At 58.1% G+C, this 19,298-nt stretch overlaps 1 protein-coding gene across 6 annotated transcripts in view; it reads right to left on the reverse strand.

Moving 5' to 3' along the window:
- Positions 1 to 19,298, reverse strand: part of MAD1L1 (mitotic arrest deficient 1 like 1) — a 286,697-nt gene that overhangs the window by 147,721 nt on the left and 119,678 nt on the right. For 5 of the 6 annotated variants that reach the window (XM_086376992.1, XM_086376989.1, XM_086376994.1 and 2 more), the window contains one exon: positions 3,520 to 3,660. The exons of the other annotated variant lie outside the window; for it this stretch is intronic. In XM_086376992.1, the coding sequence (XP_086233118.1) occupies positions 3,520 to 3,660 (141 nt within the window). The remainder of the gene's footprint in view (positions 1 to 3,519; positions 3,661 to 19,298) is intronic. 6 annotated transcript variants of the gene reach the window in all.

Below are 19,298 nucleotides of genomic sequence, written 5' to 3' on the forward strand. Positions count from 1 at the left end.
TCTGTTGACAGAAGAGGACTCACGACATATGCCACCAACTTCTGCAGCCACTTTATTAAACAGAATAAACAGAAGCCGTGCAAGACAGCAGCAGACATGGGCTGCTGGGATCCTCCCAATCTCAACATTTCCGCGCGTCGCACTGAGATGTTTTTGCCAGAATCAAAACACGTTTCCCATTAGAACTGGCTGATTAAGCTAAATGGGTGAAGTGGGATGGCTCTGTACGAAGTGGATGTGTTTTCAAATTTCCTGTGCTCACATCCATGCTTCCCACTCCTCCCCAGCGAGTAAAAGCCAGGGAAGTGCCCTGTCCCCCGCACCTGTGGGTGGGTGCCTGGCCGGGCCCCGTGGAGCAGGCGTGGCGGCTCTCACATCGGCAGCAGGGTCCTCGGGGTCCCAGAACAGAGGCCCTAAGACAGATGGCCGACAACTGCAGCCAGCGTCCAATCCAGCCCCCTCCTGGCTCTGTCAATAAAGTTTCATTAACACAGAGCCTCACCCACCATCTACTGAGGGCCCCCGAGCTGAGCATCAAGACCACATGGTCACACAGCCCACAGGCCTTCCTGTGGGTCTTTCATGGACACAGCCTGCTGAGAAGAAAGAGGAGCTTGGGGGTGAGCAGCGGGCCAGAGAAAGGCCAAGGAGAAGCAGAGGACAGAGGAAGGTGAGAGAGGACAGGGAGGGGCGAAGGCAGAAGGAGACGGAGCCAAGACGGAACAGAAAGAAGCAAAGGAGGAGAGGGGAGACGCCGGAAGAGAAGAGCGAGGAGGGGAGGGCAGGGAGAGGGAGCCCCACCTGCCAGCAGGCCTGCCAGACCCCAGGCACCCCCAGCCCCAGATCAGCTCTCGCTCCGTGCACACCATGAGGCCCGGTGCGCTGTGGGACTGTGCTCTCTGCAGGCACCGCTGCTCCCTGCAGTTCCTGAGACAGTGGGCAGGACGGGGCTCCTTCCCCATGAAGCCCCAACAGTGTGCACAGCAGGCAGGGCAGGGCTCCTTCCCCAACAGTGCCCACAGCGGGCAGGACGGGGCTCTTTCCCCAACAGTGCACACAGCGGGCAGGATGGGGCTCCTCCCTCAACAGTGCCCACAGCGGGCAGGATGGGGCTCTTTCCCCAACAGTACACAGAGCAGGCAGGACGGGGCTCCTCCCCCAACTGTGCCCACAGCGGGCAGGACGGGGCTCCTTCCCCATGAAGCCCCAACAGTGTGCACAGCAGGCAGGGCAGGGCTCCTTCCCCAACAGTGCCCACAGCGGGCAGGAAGGGGCTCTTTCCCCAACAGTGCACAGAGCGGGCAGGACGGGGCTCCTCCTTCAACAGTGCCCACAGCGGGCAGGATGGGGCTCTTTCCCCAACAGTGCACACAGTGGGCAGGATGGGGCTCCTCCCTCAACAGTGCCCACAGCGGGCAGGACGGGGCTCTTTCCCCAACAGTGCACACAGCGGGCAGGTCGGGGCTTCTCCTCAAACTGTGCCCACAGCAGGCAGGACGGGGCTCCTTCCCCATGAAGCCCCAACAGCGTGCACAGCGGGCAGGACGGGGCTCTTTCCCCAACAGTACACAGAGCAGGCAGGACAGGGCTCCTCCCCCAACAGTGCCCACAGAGGGCAGGACGGGGCTCCTCCCCACTAGCACCCCAACAGTGCGCACAGCTCAGCGCTGAGTGATGGAGGGCTTGCCCGGAGGCTGCGAACAGCCACTAACCAACAGGCTCTGTAAAGTTAAGTCACTCTCTACCGTCTGTCTGCATGTGATGCCAACTAATAAACGTCTGGCAACAGCTTGAAGCAGCTTCTACAGTCTCCAAGTGTGGCCAGCTTTGGAGCTTCAGAGACATGAGATGTTACTGTTACTAAAACAAGAACAGGACAGCGGCAAGGAGGATCCCAGCCCAGCCTGCAGTCCCGGGCCGTGTGGGGCCGCTGGGCTGGGGTGGGGTGGGGAGGGGTGTCGGGGGTCAGTCAGACACCGTGGGGCCGCCCCCTTCCGAGGGGCCGCGGGTGCGGACACACAGGTGACGGCTCCGGCCTGTCCTGGCGGGGGCCTGGCGCCCAGGGGCTCCTACCGGGCGGGCTCCGGGGCCCATAGAGGTGGTGCCGGCACAGAGATCAACAGACGCAGGTTCACCAGAAGCCCGTCCGGTCCCCACCCCTCCCCATGCCGGTCCGGTCCCCCCCCCCCCCCGCCACACACACACACCCCGCCCCCACCCCCCCCCGCCCCCCCCACCCCCCTCCCCCGCCACCGTCCAGGCCCCGCCCAGGCCCCTCAGCACAGCCCCCGTCCCGCCAACCGGGAGCAGGGCGCAGGCTCCGTCTGCTGCCCCCTGGTGGCGCCGGGGGCAAAAGGCTCTCGGCAGGGCGGGCCCAGTCCTGACTCCCACCACGGAGGCAGCCTCCCTCCACCTGCCCGGGACGCCACGTGGCAGCCCCTCTGAGCCTGATCCTCTCCAGGGACAGCAGCTCAAGCCCAGGCGGCGCTCTTGTGGGGACTCCGGGGCTCTGTGCCCTGCAGGGTCTGCAGCGCAGGACACACGGAAGGTGAGCCCGCCCCCACCGACAGCCTTGCTGGGCGGCCGGGGACTGGTGGGGACCGGCAGAGCCCGTGTCCAGAACACATGGCGGGTCCCGGGAGCGCCAAGCCTCATAGGTGGGGACGTCCGTCCTCACGCAGCCCTGGGGTCAGCGTGACCTGGGCAGAGGGCAGGAGGCCGTCCACACCTGCATCCGGAGAGCACAGGGCTGGGCTGGGAGCCTGACGTGGATAGGGTGGGGTGCTGCCGTGGCCGGGAGGCCAGTCCCCTGCCCCTCGTCTGCCCGGGGCCGCCAGCCCACACCTGGACTGGCTGCATGGGCTCCCGCGGTGACGACAATGACAGGGAATCAGGTGCTGACGTGGGTGCGCTGTGACACCCGCCACCCCCTGAGCTCCCGGAGGGCCGAGCCGGAGGGGGAGGTGGAGGGGACGCCTGTGGCCCTGCTGACCACAGGAAGGGCGGGGGCAGGGCCTTCTCTGCCCAAAGCCGGCAGCCTCAGGGGCCCCGGGGGAGTCGGGGCTCACGGGGGAAGGGGCTGAGAGGTGGCGGGGTGTCCCCTGGCCTGGGGCTGTGAGGACAAGGTGAGGCGGTGACCACGCTGCCAACGTGCTCTGAGGGCAGGGACAGCCCCAGCACCGACACGGGGAGCCGGACAGACAGCCATGAGGTGCAGCGCTGCCAGCCCCGCGGCGACCTGACCGAGTGTGCGTGGGGCACAGCGGGGCTCGGGGTACAGAGAGCCGGGGACTCGGGTGCGGCCCCCCCGTGCGTGGCTCTTGGTCAGCATTGTGGGGGCACGGCCAGGGACTCGGGTGCAGCCCCCCGTGTGTGGCTCTTGGTCAGCGTTGTGGATGCGGCCCCCCACTGTGGCTCTTGGTCAGTGTCTCAGGGGCACGGCCGGGGACTCGGGTGCGGGCCCCCGTGCGTGGCTCTCGGTCAGCGTCTGGGGCACGGCCCCCCGCCCCCAGCACTCACCTCCACCTCCGAGCTGTGCGCCTGCACCTTCTGCATCATGTCCTCGGCCTCGCGCATGCGGCGGGTCAGCTGAGGCGAGTGCTCAGCCGGGGTCAGCTCGCTATCGTACGAGCCCAGGATGGCCCGCATGCCGTCGCGCTCCTGTGGGCAAGAGGGTGGAGGTCAGGCCGGGGGCGAGACAGAGCAGCGCAGGGGTCACAGGGTCAAGTCCGGGAGCAGGCTGCCAGGCTCCTCAAAGACTGCGAGCTGAACCGAGCCCGGCAGAGGACCGAGGCCGGGCCAGGCCCTGGCCACTCTGAACCCCGGCGGAGCTCAGCCTGCGGCAGCGGGTCCACCTGCCATCCTCAGGTGGGGCACACGCCGACCACCCAGCCTCGGGCGGCACCGTCGGGTCTGTAACGCTCAGAGACTCACAGGAGAGGGGTAGAGGGCGCCCCTTCCCCCGGAGCTTGTGGGACACGAGAGGCCACAGTTCAAGGTGTGAACGTGCCCCAGCCACGCCTGGCAGCCCTCCCTGTGTCTGGGACAAAAGACGGAGCCTGGTAAAGATGCAGCTCAGGTCTCGTTGGACACGCTGATCACATGGCCCCGAGACCACCCCTAAAAGCCAACAGGAGTCACGTCACGGCTCAGTGACGGGAAGGCCGACAGCCCGAGCCAGGAGGCCAGGGCCTGGGGCAGACGGGCACTGCGCCCAAGCCGGACAGGAGGGCCTTCCTGAGACACTGGTGACCGGGGTCCCAGGGAGTCCTGGAGACCGCGGGGCACCCCGCGTCCACGAGTGGAGCCGCTCTGGCTCCAGGAAAGGAGGTCTCTGCCCCATGGAGGGCCTGATGCTGGGGCGAGTGTGGAGGGGGGACCTCTTCCTGAGCAGGAGCTGGGCACGGGCACCTAGCCTCCTCCCGCCCCATGCCCCCAGCCGTCGCCAACGAGGCCCACATGGGCGACATAAGTAAAGAGAATCAGCTCCCTGCACGCAGCAGGCTCACGGGACACCGCTGCACAACGCTCCCGCCTGCTGTGAAAGGTCCCTAGAGCTCCAGCAGGTCTGGGTGGGGCCCGAGAGCCGGTGTTTCTGACGGGTGAAGCCGCAGTGTGCCGGCCGCGCTGGGGAGCAGGACGCACAGCCGGGCGGCCTCCGCCTGAGCCAGCAGAACCTGGGAGGATGTGCCCGTGAGAACACGTCCAAGTCCCAGCTCTGCTCCTCGGCCCCAAGCCTCTGTCCTCATCAGCGGCTCTCACAGGCTGCCCGGGATGACCAACACTGTCCTGGACCAAGCGCCCAGCCGCGGCCCTGGGGCCCGTGAGGCTCACAAAGACAGCAGCGATCCCGTCCACACGGGCAGACAGACCCGTGTTCACGGGTGCGGCGTCCCTGCGGCCATGCCGGGTGCAGCCGCTGGGGAGGGTCAGGCAACCTCGCTCCACACTCTGCTGGTGCCTCTGCAGCCCCCATGCCCTCCAGGGCAGCGACCAGGCAAGCTGCAGGGCCAGCCCACACTGGCCCCGGCCCCGAGGCACGTTCTCAGACCTGGAACAGACTGGGGGGCAAGGCCACAGGCACTCTGCCCACGTCGTCTTAACTGGTGCTTCCGTGAGTGGAGGCCCGCCTGCCCAGGACAGACGCGCCCCGATGCTCCTGCACCCTGAGCGCCGCGCAGCCCCCTGGCCAGCCTGGGCCGCTCCTCAGGTGAGACTGGAGACGGTGGGCGCTCACCTCCACGCTGCCTTCCTCGGGGCCCACGGGTCCTCACCCACTGAGCTCAGCGGTCTAGGGAGCCTCCAGCTGGGCCATCACCCCGGCACAGACTTCATCATTAGGTGATGACAAAAAATTCAATAAGTGAGAAATTAAAGTTACAAATCCAACTGGAACCGGTCACACACCCGTGGAAAATTTGTTTCCAACAGGACGGTTTATCGAGTGTCATAATTTTATTGAAATCCTATATCTTCCCATCGACTTTTATGGTTCCGAGCTGGTTACAGAGTCATCATCACAGAGTGGTGGGGCACATGGGGGCCAGGGCCAGGAGGGCTTTCCTTTCATAAACAAGCGGTAATCGTCGCCTTTATTGACCAGTAAATCTCCACAACGCCGCCTCTCGCCACAGTTCTCTTCTGTTACGTCTCCAGGCTATCAAAGAAGAAGACTCAAAATTGAAAGTTTGCTGTTTGTACCTTTTACAGAAACTGTTTTGTCATTAGTCACGAAGTCAGGAGAACTGTGCTGGCTTGATCCGATAATGACTTTTTAACGACCGAGTCCACGTGCGGTGAAGCGCTCTGGTTTCCACTTGAACGAGTGCGGCCATTCACTCCTGAACACACAGGTCAGCACAGGGGCCAGGCGGACCCTCCGGGTGCAGGCGAGACTGGCCCCTGCGGGGCGCCTCTCTCTGGAGACCCACAATCCTGGGTGTCCTCGCCACCCTGCTGGTCACGTGATCAGTGCGCCCCAATCTTGTGGGAGAGACGAGCTGAGGGTGCGGGGGAGGGGCAGGGATGGACGAGGCCCCCACGCCCCAGGCCAGGCCTGCTGCGCCCACAGGGGCTGGGAGAGCGGAGGCCACATCTAGCCGCAAAGGCAGGGGCCGCGACCCTGTTCCGCCCTCAGCCTCGGAGCTCCAGGCTGAGAGGGAACAGCTGGTCCTGATGGCCCCACACTCCTAATAGACGTGGTGGTTGGGGTAACACGGCCTCATGTTACCTCGGGTCTCAAAGACCAGACAACTTGCTGGTGGGTGAGCAGGCCTGGCTGGGCGGGACAGAGGGAGAAGGCCCTGGGCGAACAGGCAGAGGGTCTGCACACATCCTGTGGACCGCACCGTGTGTACACTGCTCTGCGGCTGCGACTCCTGCGTCCATCGGGGTCCACACCCATGGAGACCCGGGGACGAGGTTGAGGCAACTCCACGTAGGCCGCTCAGAGGCCAGCCTTGCAGCCCCGGACCGGCCGTGGAGGACGCCAGGGCACACGGCTCAGACGGCAAAGGAGGTGAGGCCAGCCGACAGCGTCCGAGGACAGCGCGCTTCTGAACAGAGGAGATGAACGCCAACAGCGAGGGACGGCCACAGGGGGCTGCCCACCGAGTCTGCACCCAGCAAGAAGGTCCTCCAAAAGTAAGTTTAATAAAAACATTTCCAAACCAAGAAAAACTCAGACAATTCCTCAGCACACAGCCGCACTGAGGGGAAACGCTAAAGGACCGCCTTCCGGCAGAAGGAGAAGGGCCCCTCGGACGCGTGGAGATGCTGGTGGTAACAGATGCGTATAAACGCAGCCACAGTGGAAACTGCTAAGTATTTTGAACTAAATAGGAAAAATACAATATATCAATGCTGAACTCTGCATCTAAATTTACATCCTTAAATGAATGTATTAGAAGAGAAAGATAAAACCAATCAACTACACATATGACTGAGAAAGTCTGAACAAGAAAAACAAAGTGACAGTAAATATAAAAATAGAAATTAATGAAATAGAATACACAGAGCACAGAGTCAATAATACCAAAAGCTCGTTCATCCAAATGATTAATAAAAGTGATGAGCCTTGATGAGATACTCCAAGAGAGAGATTAAATAACCAAATAATGAGGCAGAAAAGGAAGACATAACTACAGACCACAGAAATATTTTAAAATCTAATAAGATACGCTGAACTTCACACAAATTTAAAATTTTAGATAAAATAGACAATCCTTTTTTTTTTTTTCCTAAAGGCTTATCACCACTGAATCAAGAATAAAAAGAAAATCTGAATACTTCCAAAGCTATTAAAAGAAATCAAAGCCCCAGTACAGAATTTTCCCAACAAAAACTCCAGGTCTGGATGCCTTTCTTGGTGAACTCCACTAAACTTTAAAGAAAGAAATATCACCAATCTCACACAAACTCTTACAAAGAAGGGAAAGAACCTTCTAACGCATTTTATAAAGCCAGAAAAACCATGACACCAAAACCTGCTAAGGAAACTTTGTAAGAAATAAAAACTGTCAAGATCTCTCCCAAACACAGAAGCAAAATCCCTGAACTGCTTATTAGCAAAACAAATAAAGCATTACTTGCAAAGGACAGTCCACAGACAAGTTAGTTTAATTCCTGGAATGCAGTTTTGCTTTAACATTTGAAAACCAATTAATTAAATTCTCCAAATTAACAGAATAAAGAAAAAAACCATGATCGGCTCAATATATGCAGCAAAAGCATCTGATTAAAATTCAACAGCTGTTCAGGATTAAAACATTAGGATGGAGAAGCCCCCTCAGAGACGAGGAGGAAAGGGGACCCTCTGTGGGCTGACACATTCCCACACTAAGTCTGCGGCTATGATGGGGGCGGGCAGGGGAAGGGACTGAAACAGAAGCAGAGTTACTGATGTTCCCGCTCCAACCAGCACCGGGCATCCTGAGCAGCGGAGTGAGGCGTGAAAATCAGGAGGAAACGAAAAGCTACTAACAGTCACTGACACATTGTGAAGGTGGAAAGCCCAAGAAAATTTACTATAAATGATTAAAACGAGGGAGCTCAGTCACGCTGCCGGATCAAAGTCAACACCCAACGTTCAGTTACATTTCTACATGCTGGCAAAAGGGGTTCCAAGAGGGAATCCTGGAAAAGATGCCATTTATAACATCTTCGTTAAAAAAAAAAAAAACCTACGAGATGAGATGTCTACCCAGAAAACTCTGCAAACACTACTGAGAGAAATTAATGACCTAAAAACGTGGAGACAAATAAACAGGTTCATGGATCAGAAGATTTAACGCTATAAAGATGTTACTTAATCGCTGTACCCCCAGTAAAACCTCGGCAGGTTTATCGGTGGAGGCTGACAGGCGGAGATCTAAGCTCGACGTGGAGATGGGGAGGGTGGTAGTCGGCCCGGGCAGTCGGCTGGCGAGGAGGGCGGGCTCCCTACCAGACCGCAGTCCCAGGGATTACAGCAGCGTGGTTCCCGCGCGAGAGACGGGCAGGGACAGCTCCGCACAGAGGGGCGATTAGATTCACATAAGGAGCCCGAAAGGCCAATCTTCTCAATAAATGCTGTCGAGTCAACTGAATATTCCTGTGGGCAGAAAACCAAGCTTGCCAAATACGGTAAAGCCTTGTGTTGTGAAGTTATGTGTGAAAAAGCAAAGCGTTAAGGAAAATAGTATGGAAAGACGCCTCAGTGTCTTGGGGCAGCAGAGCTTCCTTAAACAGAGAATCCACAAAAAGCGGTAACTGAAAAGGAACCTTCACATTCGCGAGAGTACACCTTGTCAAGATTAAGAGCTCTGCTAAGTTAGAGGGAAAGCCTAGGAGAAGACATTTGCAAACAAATACTTGATAAAAGGCTAGGATGCAGAATATACAAAGAATTCTTACAAATCAGGAAGAAAAAGGCCAGAAAGAGAAAAAACGGAGGGCAGTGAATCTGGAGGGGGCTTCACCAAAGTGGATCTCCAAACGGCCCATCAGCACAGGAGGGGTGTCCCCGCTCAGCCTGCCCTGGGAGGCACAACACGCTGCAAACACAGGAGGCGCTGGCCCTCCGGGAATGGCAGGGTGTGAGGCAGCGTGGACGACGTGAAGTGTGAGCAAGACTGAAGCCACCGGAATGCCGGTGCCCTGCCGCAGGCTGCAGCTGTCACAGCCCCCCGGCCAGCTGTGTGACCCCAACTGCACAGGTGAGCACGTGATGGAGCCTCCCAGGGACGTGCAGACAGAACTTGTGCGTGTGTGTGACTGCGAGACAAGTGAAAAGACGTCACGGCAGCATCAGTCACCATCGCCAAGAAAGCAACCCGAGCACCCGTCAACAGGAGGAGGAAAAGCTCTAGGGTGGCACATTCATGACACAGAAACGAACCTGAGCAGCAGAAAGCAGCACAAGCGGGCACCCGCTGTACAGCACACTTATACAAAGTTCCAGACCCGCGGAGGCCATGCTCCCCGAGCAGCACGCGCTGATAGAAAGCTGATAGAAGTATTAAAAATACAAGATCCTGTGAAATTTCAGAAGCAAGGTTCTGGCTATACAGTCACACTCACACACAGCTTCTCGGAAGAAAACCCCAGCCCACGACCAACTCCCCACCCATGCCTGCCGAGCAGGAAGAACTCGCACGGAGGCCAAGGTGTCCCACAGCCGAAGGCGCGGCACGGCAGAGGGCAGGCCGCAGGGGACGCGGACTTCCAGCCAGGCTCCCGGGAGTCACGCCGCTCAGTGAAGGAGGGCCGGGAGGGGAAGGCCTGCATGTCTGGAGTAGGGAGGAAGACACCGGAGACCAGACGAGGTGCTGTGGGAGCCGTGATTATCATGATGAGAGCGGGGCCGGGAGGAAGCACGGAGCAGAAGTGGACCGCCACCTCCCTGAACTGAGCCGGGGCCCGCCCACACCCACTGGGCTCTGGGAAAGGGCTGGCACTTCTTGCCCGAGGTCCCCAGGTCTTCCTCCAGAGAAAATCCAACTCCCGGGGCCTGAGGTCATCTGGACGGTGCTAGCCCTGGCATTCCCTGGGGAGCCAAGGATCCAGTCCCGACCCTCCAGGCCGCCGTGGCCAAGAGGGAGGGCCCGGAACAGCAGGCAGGGAGATGGCCGTGGGCACCCCCCGCCCCGCGCCTGCAGCAGGGGTCACACCTCAGGACCCGCACAGGAGACGCCCCCAGAGACGCGGCTCAACCCAGGCTGGAGGGAAAAAAGGCTCTCATGGCCATGTTTTCAGAGAAGTTGAAACTCAGCAACTCCAGTTACCTGGGTGAAAAGGCCGTCTAGTGGATGACGAGTGGATCAGAGGGTAATTTTAACAGAAGGCAGTCCTACTCACTCCCTGGAGTAGCCTGAATAAATGAAGCAGTGAGTCCTGAATGAAGCATCCCCTCGTGCGTGTCTCGCCGGCCTCTCCCTACCACCAAGGCTCACGCAGTACACGCGCTGCCCAACACGCTTCTCCAGGACAGGCTGGAGAAGCCCGGCTTCACAAGAGGCAGCGGAACCCCTTTAAAAGTGGCAAAAACTATTCATCTGTGCTTGATGGAAATGGTTCCTAAACAAGTAAGACATCGCCCCGGTCACAGCAGATGGAGGACACGCGTTTTTAACCTTCCCTAATGGGCTGGTTCGCTGGAAGGAGCTCTGATGTCCATGACCTCACAGCTGGGCTCCAGGGCAGCTGGAGCAGGCAGACCCTGACCTTGGCGCTCAGCAGCTTCCCGGGCCTCTGCCATCCAGGGCCGGACTGTGTTCCTCCCTGGCTCTCCAGCCCGCCCCCAAGGTGCCTCTCCTTCTTCACTGCTGTGTCCATCAGCCTCATTCCACGACAGTCTTATCGCTCACAGTTCATCAGATGCAGAGCAGGCCCCTGGAGCCGAGGGCTGCCAGACTGGAAAGGCAGCTCTGACCCCCAGGTTCAGCGTGCGTGCAGCCTGGCGGCAGCTCCAAGTCCACTCGCAGGCCCCCCTCCGGGAAGGACTGTGGTCCCGGTTTCAGGGCGCCGCCGGGCACAGCCACCTGAGGTCAGAGTCACTGTCCGGGGCCCCCCGCCCAAGCCCACAGGAGCCGGCGGATCGCAGGGGAAGGGACGAGCCTTGGTTCATCTGTGAGTCTCCGTACTTCTCACCAGCGGCCGTGTTCCTGCAACTTCAACCTCCTGATGAAAAGCTCCACAGCACCTACTGGAGGCGGGAGAGGGCGACCTCCCGGAGCCCCCTGACCCAGATTTCACACTGCTCTCTGGCCAAGTCCATTCATTATGTCAGCCAGATCACGCCTCCCCGGCACCCACCCTGACTGGCTTGCAGCTTTCCAGAGCAGGGCCTCAGCACAGGGACCCCTCAAGGGAGGACGGGGCCAGGGCCGCCAGCACCGCCCCGCCGGGCCCCAGCCAGGGAGGGGGCTGTGGCCCCCCCAAGCCCGCACAGCACTGCACACCACGCAGAGGCCACCTGCCTCAGCTTAGGTGGAACTGACAGGCTGGAGAGTGAGGCCAGGTGAGGCAGGCACAGGCCACCTCGTGGGCCAGGCCAGCTCGGCCACAGGGGGACGGCCCACCTGCTCCACCCGCCACTTCCTTCCCCGCGGAATGGAGGCCGGGCCACAGGGCCCGGGGTGCAGCCGCCCACCCCTGCACGATGCCCGGAGCCTTGGGGGCGGGTCAGAGGGCCCGGGGCACAGCTGCCCAACCCTGCACGATGCCCCGAGCCTTGGGGGCGGGGACACAGGCGGCTGGGGCTCTTACCTCGCCTCACCCCGCGTCCCTCTCCACTGGCCCCCGCGTGGCCTGCAGTGCAGTGACACTTGATGACTCCTGCTCAAGGGAGAGCTGGGTGGGAGACACGGCCTGCGTCCAGAACACCCACAGGTGCCAGGCCCCCTCCCAGAAGAGGGCCCCAGCTGACTGAGGAGAAGAACCTGCCCGGGTCACTAGCGACAGGGCGGAGCTCGGAGCCCAGGGCTGCAGGAAGCGGGAGGCTGAGCCCAGCAGTGGGGCCGAGGCGGGACGGCGTCCTGAGGGCATCACTGCCCAGCACAGCCCCGAGCTCAGGACCGGCTGCTCTGGGCAGTGACCCTGCCGCTCCAGCGCTCACTGCGCTCATGGAACGACCCAAACGGCTCACGGTGATTTAAAACGAGAACTTCTCAACATGGAGACCAAGCGCCTGACAGGGAGCCCCACCCCAAGTGCTCTGCAGGCCGAGCAGAAGCTGCGAGCTGCCTCCATCCCAGGTTTTGACGCGAGGCAGCCTCATGGAGGGCTCAAGTCCAGGCTCATGGACGCCCAGGCAGGGTCAGGCTGCCCGACTTCTGAAGGGGCTGCGCCGGGTCTCAGCTGTCACACAGGACACATACAGGACAGCACGTGGGGTCCTGGTGGCTCAGACGGTAAAGAACCCGCCTGCAGTTCAGGAGACCGGGTTTGATCCCTGGGTCAGGGAGATCCCCTGGAGAAGGGAATGGCAATACTCTTGCCTGGAGAATCCCACGGACGGAGGAGCCTGGTGGGCTACAGTCCGCGGGGTCACAAAGAGTCAGGATATGACTGAGCGATGCTCCCTTTCCCTTTCTTTCATCTGGGATCCTGGTTCCTGGACCAGGTTCGAACCTGGGCCCCTGCACTGAGAGCGCGGTCTTGGCCGCTGGCCCGGGGAAGTCCTCCGCCGGCTTTCTAACGGGTGTTTGTTTATACACCGTCTGGCACTGAGCGCGCGTCTCTCTCAAGCGCGCGGTTTGCAGATATCCTCTCAGTCTGTCTTTCCATCTCTTAACAGGGTTTTCCACAGAGGCGAAGTTTGTAGTCTAACTTACTAAATCTCCCTTCCACAGACTGCATTTTGGTGCCAAGTCTAAGAACTCTTTGCCTACGTTCTACATTTAAGTCTGTGATTAACCTGGAGCTAATTTTTGTACAAAAGGTTCACTTTTTTGCTTTATGAATGTCTAAGTGCTGCAGCACGATTTATGGAAAAGGTGATCTTTCTCCCACCGAACTGCTTTTGCAGTTTGCTTGGTTAACCCAAAGCAAGCAGACAAAGGAATTAATAAAGACAAGAGGAGAAATAAGTTAAATGGGAGGTGGGAAATAAGAGAGAAAATCGGCTGAGCCAAATGCTGGTTCTTTGAGAAGATCAATAAAATTGATAAAGCTTTAGCTGTAGCTGGATCGACTGACCCAGAAAAAGAGACAAGATTCCAGTTACCGCAGCGAGGAATGTGAGGTGAGGCAGCACCACAGACCCTACAGGAGGAACAAGGATCGAAGGGATTCCATCAGCAACCGGACTCCAGAAGGCACACAGCCTGCGTGAGATGAACAGACTCCCAGCAGACACACGCCTCCAAAACTGACTGCAGAAGAAGTAAAAAGCCGAAGAGACCCATCACAAGTGGAACACTGCACCAGCACCGACACCTCCCTGCAGCTGGCCTGCTCCGCCCCCTCTGCCGGGACCCTGGGCAGGAGGCTCACGCTCTCCCCGGGGGCCCTGAACTCTCTCTTCCAGGGCTTCCCTATCGCACACGGGCCCGTTTCTGCCGCTGCATCTCCATCTCCCTGCTGGCTGATGTCTCCCTGTATTCCCTCCTCCCTACCACAGGCTCATCTGTCACTTTAACTGCAGTTCCTGGGTTCCCAGTTATCACAGAAGACGTCAGGTCTGCCTGGCCGCTGCCTGCCCGGTGCTGTGGCTGGGTAGGGGCAGCGGGCTTGTCCCACCCTCTGGCCGATCCGGCAGCTGACCTGAAACTGAGCCGGCAGTGCACATCACAAGCTGCTCTGCAAGCCCCGAGGCTGGGCCTCCGCCCTTCTCATCTCATACGCGACATCCAGGGTCTGAGTTTGCCGTCGTGTGTGGTGTTGGGAAGTGGTCTAATCTCACTCTCTCACGTGCAGCCGTCCAGTTTCCCAGCACCGTGTATGGAAGAGGCTGTCTTTGCCCCATTGTATGTTCCTGCCTCCTTTGTCAAAAAGAAGGTGCCCATACGTGCACGGGTTTATCTCTGGGCTTTCTACCTTGTTCCATCGGTCTATATTTCTGTTTTTGAGCCAGTACCATACTGTCTTGATGACTGTAGCTTTGTAGTATAATCCAAAGTCAGGAAGCTTGATTCCTCCAGCTCCATTTTTCTTTCTCAAGACTGCTTTGGCTATTCGGGGTCTTTTGTGTTTCCATATGACTTGTGAAATTTTTTGTTCTAGTTCTGTGACAAAAGGCATTGGTAATTTGATAGGGATAACACTGAATCTGCAGACTGTGTTTGGTAGCATAGTCATTTTCACAGTACTGATTCTTCCTACCCAGGAACATGCACTATCCCTCCATCTGTTTACGTCACCTTCGATTTCTTTCATTAGTGTCTTATAATTTTCTGTGTACAGTTCTTTTGTCTCCTTAGGCAAGTTTATTCCTATTTATGCTTTTTCTTGCAACGGTGAATGGGACTGATTCCTTAATTTCTCTTTCTGATTTTTCATTGTTAGTATATAGAAACGGAAGAGATTTCTGTGTACTGATTTTGTATCACCATATACAAAGATAAACTCAACATGGATTAAAGACCTAAAAGAAAGACCAGAAACTATAAAACTCTTAGAGGAAAACATAGGCAGAACACTCGATGACATAAACCAAAGCAAGATCCTCTACGACCCAACTCCTAGAGTAATGGAAACAAAAGCAAAACGAAACAAGTGGGAGCTGGTTAAACTTAAAAGCTTCTGCACAGCAAAGGAAACGATAAGCAAGGTGAAAAGACAGCCCTCAGAATGGGAGAAAATAACAGCAAAAGAAACAACTGACAAAGGATTAATTTCCAAAATATACAAGCAGCTCATACAACTCAATGCCAGGAAAACAAACCCAACCAAGAAGTAGGAAAAAGACCTAAACAGGCATTTCTCCAAAGAAGACATACAGACGGCTAACAGACACATGAAAAGATGCTCAACATCGCTCATTATTAGAGAAATGCAAATAAAAATTACGACATATCACCTCACACCGGTCAGAAAGGCCCTCATCGAAAAGTCTGCAAACAATAAATGCTGAAGAGGGTGTGGAGGAAAGGGAATCCTCTTGCCCTGTTGGTGGGAATGTAAATTGATTCAGCCACTATGGAAGATGGTATGGAGGTTCCTTAAAAAACTAGGAATAAAACCACCGTATGACCCAGCAATCCCACTCCTAGGCATATACCCTGAGAAAACCAAAATAGAAAGACACACGTGCCCCGATGTTCACTGCAGCACTGTTTACAATAGCTAGAACGTGGAAGCAACCTAGATGTCCATCGACAGATGAATGGATAAAGAAGCTGTGATACATACACACAATGCAATATTACTCAGCCATAAAAAGGAAGGCATCTGAGTCAGTTCTGATGAGGTGGATGAACCTAGAGCCTATCATACAGAGTGAAGTGCATCAGAGATATAAAGATGAATATTGTATTCTAACACATACATACCGAATCTAAAAAAATGGTGAAGAACTTATTTTCAGGGCAGCAATGGAGAAACAGACACAGAGAGCAGACTATGGACTGGGGAGAGGGGAGGAGAGGGTAAGACGTATGGAGAGAGTAACATGGAAACTTACATCACCGTACTTAAAATAGATAGCCAGAGGGAATTTGCTGTGTGGCTCAGGAAACTCAAACATGGGCTGTGTCAACCTAGAGGGGCCGGATGGGGAGGGAGATGGGAGGGAGGTTCAAAAGGGAGGGGATACATGTACACCTATGGCTGATTCACGTTGAGGTTTGACAGAAAACAAAATTCTGTAAAGCAATTATCCTTCAATAAAAAAAGAAAAAGAAAAAAGAAATGGGGAGAAGCGTGTCTTTTCCATCTTCCTGGAAACAGAATCGTCCACACAGCCAACGACCACACAGCCAGCACCTCGGGGTGCCGGGCGCTGCGGCAGACACCAGCGGGAGCGATTCAGCGGCAGCAGGTGTCTGGCTCGGCTCCTGGCTCACAGGTGACAGTCACACCTGCAGGATTAAACTGGACGAGGCGGCGCTGGGAGCGTTGAGATCGGATCATAGAACCCTCTCTGCCAGAGGAGTGCAGGCCTCCCAACATAAGGGTATTACTTCTAAGGTGCAGAACACCATCACCAACGTGGCCCCCAGGGTGGGGGAGGCCGAGGGAGACAACGGCCCAGGGGCCCACTCTGCCGGCCCCCCGCCACCAAAGCTCCCCACAGGCATCCAGTTCTGTGCCAGCAAGACCACCACACCCAGAGGTCAGAGGGCACGCACCCGGGTCAGAGGGGACCCTGGCAACGTGGCTGGCGGTCATCTCTACTGCCCAGAGAAAGGGGTGCCCGCCCCACACACCTCCCATCCAGCGCGGGTAAACGCGCCTCACACTCACTCTCCGCACGCCCCACTCTCTGCAGTCCGCCTGCTCTCCCTCCAGTCGGTGGACTCACCAGCCAGCGGACACAGCAGCAGCTGACCCCTGAGCTGAAAGCTACCACCACCACCAAGTCAGGCTCCCAGCGGAGACAGCGCTGGACTTAACAAACTCTAGTCCCTACTTTCCGCATTCTTTTTATTTATAAAATTCTTTTTATTTATAAAATCGCTTATGTAAAGGTATTACCATGCACAGTGTATTCAACTATACATGTAAGATGTAGCCTTAATGAAGAAAGCTCGAGTCAGCCAAAAGACAGTTAAGAAAATAATTTTTAAGAAAAGACCAAGTCACTGACTTTCAAAAGTGTCTGAATCCGCACACCTCTCACAACCCATGGGGACACAACATAAATACAAAAACTAGGGCTGGCTCACTCGAAGGATAATAGCCTGGAGCTGACGCCTCTCTCCTCCCTCTGGCACGGCCTGCATTAGCATGTAAATAGCTGGCAGATTCAAGGAAATGAAAGCAGGAAGAGCTCTTTAATTAACTTTAATCCTCGGAAAATCCAGGCAGCGATCTGCCCTGGCAGCCCTCCTCAGAAGGCCCTCACCACGGCCCGGAGCCCCATCCCCGCAGCCCCGCACGGAGAGGGTGTTCAGAGAGGCCCATTTGGGGAGGGACATCTGGGTACTCGGCCCAGAAATGGCCATGCCACGCCTGTCACAGAGTCTGGAGGTGGTGCCCGGATGGAATCCTGGGCCGGTACACGGGGCCCTGCCAGCCGGGGAGGCGGGGGTGGTCACCCGCGGGGCACAGGTCTGAGGGGACACGATCTGCGCACCGCCCACAGGGCAGGGACCACAGCCTGGGCAGCATGCTGAGGAGGCCCCTGCCACCCGTCCGTGTTCTCCTACGGCGCCGGTGGGCTGCAGACCCGGTAAGGCCATGACCGGACGCACTTGGCAGCAGCCAGTAGGACCAACCAGGAGCACACAGACACGCTCCGCCTCCAACCCCACAGGCACTCAGGGTTGGCCCCACAGGGGCGAGATGCCTGGGAAGCCACCGGGGCCTGTGTTGGAAGGAGGCGGCTGGGCCACAGACACACTGGGACGGTGCTTTCAAAACCCAAGACAGGCCCAGAAGAGACGGGCACGCAGCCCGGGCTACCCCTCACAGAGCCGGGAGGGCGGGGCAGCAGTGCAGACCGCGGGGTGGGGGGTTGGGTGGGTCAGGCCTCCACCCCGCTGCTCTAGCTCACCGAGCTCCCTCGAGCGAGGCGGGGGTGGAGGTGGGGGAAGCAGGCACGAAGCTCACTGCTCCAGGAAACTGGGAAGATGCACAGAAGGGAGGCCTGCAAACACCTCCATCGTGTGAAGAGCATGGCCTGTGCCCACCACAAGGGGCAAAGAAAGCCAGGCTGGGGTGGCACGGATGCTGAGCTGTACCTCTCAAGGGGAGCGTCTGCCCTGGCCCCACGGCTGGCAGAGTCCAAACTCGAACCCAGGCCTCCGACGGCGCCTGTGCACATCGTCACCAGCAGCGTGGCCAGGAGCAGCGGCCACAAGGCAACGCGGCCACCCCTGCACAGTCCCTGCTCCCGGCAGAGCCGTCCAGACACAGAGCTCGTCCCCTGGCCTGCACCGGGGAGGGACAGGCCCCGTCTGCTGCAAGGAAGCCCCGAGACACGCCCGGTGCAGATGGGAGGAGCAGGCTGGGGGCACGGCCGGACGGGGTCCGGCGGATCCCTCCACGGACCGGCTCCGTCCCAGCAGACGCCTCGCGGAGGCCAGTTCCTGGTGACACCGGGTGGCCCCAGGCCTGCCCCGGGCCTCAGGCTCCCAGCGTGGGGAGCATGAGATGGACGCGGAGCAGTAAGCGTTCATCCTCTGGCGCCCCAACCCACCCCCTGCAGCACAGGGAGGGGCTGGGAGCGGGCAGGCTCCCCTCCAGCCAGGCCTGCTGCTCGCTGTGATTCCCAGGCCCTCGCCCTCAGGCACCCCCTTCACAGGTGGGGACACTGAGCCTCAGCCACGCTGAGGGACACTGGCAAGAGGGTCCCCAACCCCAGAGGAGCTGCAGCGCTTCTCTCACCATACCCCACCCTCCTGGGCAGGCAGCCTGCTGCCAACCCCTCCTCGAGTCCCTGGCCCCCCATTCTCCAGACCCCGTGCAAAGCTGGAAATGACCTCCAGCAGAGCACACACCAGAGCTCCGGAAAGGGACCCAAAGACGCGCCCACCCTGGCCACAGCCACAGGAGCCTACGTAGAGTGCGTAACGCTGTGTTCACACCACGAACACACCGTCCACCACGGTGACGAGGAACTCTGCAGGAGGAACCCCGCAAGCCTGCTGTGGGTGGCTGTGCTCGGGAAGCTCTTCCTCCCCTCCACGGCATTTCATGGGCGGCAGTTTGGGTCTTTATGGGCGAAATTAACCAAAAGAATACAGACTCCAAACCATGCTCCCTGCATCTGACTGTTTTTCATTTGATGATGGATGGTATTTAATACCTCTGGGCTGAGCACACCCCGGGTCTGTAAACGCAGAGTCCGTCTTACTGCTGTCCAGTACCATCACAATGGCCAGGCTGGCCTCATGTTCCAGGGGGTCTCGTGGGAAAAGCAGCCTAACTGCACTCAACCAGCTTTCCAGAATGAAAACACACAGACTCACACGTGCAGTCACACGCACACATACACGCCTGCACACACGCACAGACTCACATGTGCAAGAACCCACATGCTCAGAGGCCCACCCTCCCAGACACGAGGGGGCTATGACCTAAGGGTGGGGGCGGGGGCTCTGTGCGGAGCCAGACACACCTGCCTGGACACGACCTACCCCCCCCTCACTGCAACTCCTCAACTTTCCCCAGCTAAGACTCCTCTTCCACAAAGAAGGAACCTGCAAATTCTAGCT

Source organism: Bos grunniens, chromosome 25 (genome assembly GCF_055505025.1).
Source record: "Bos grunniens cultivar Pamir isolate PY7600 chromosome 25, Bosgru_T2T1.0, whole genome shotgun sequence".
Lineage (NCBI taxonomy): Eukaryota > Metazoa > Chordata > Mammalia > Artiodactyla > Bovidae > Bos > Bos grunniens.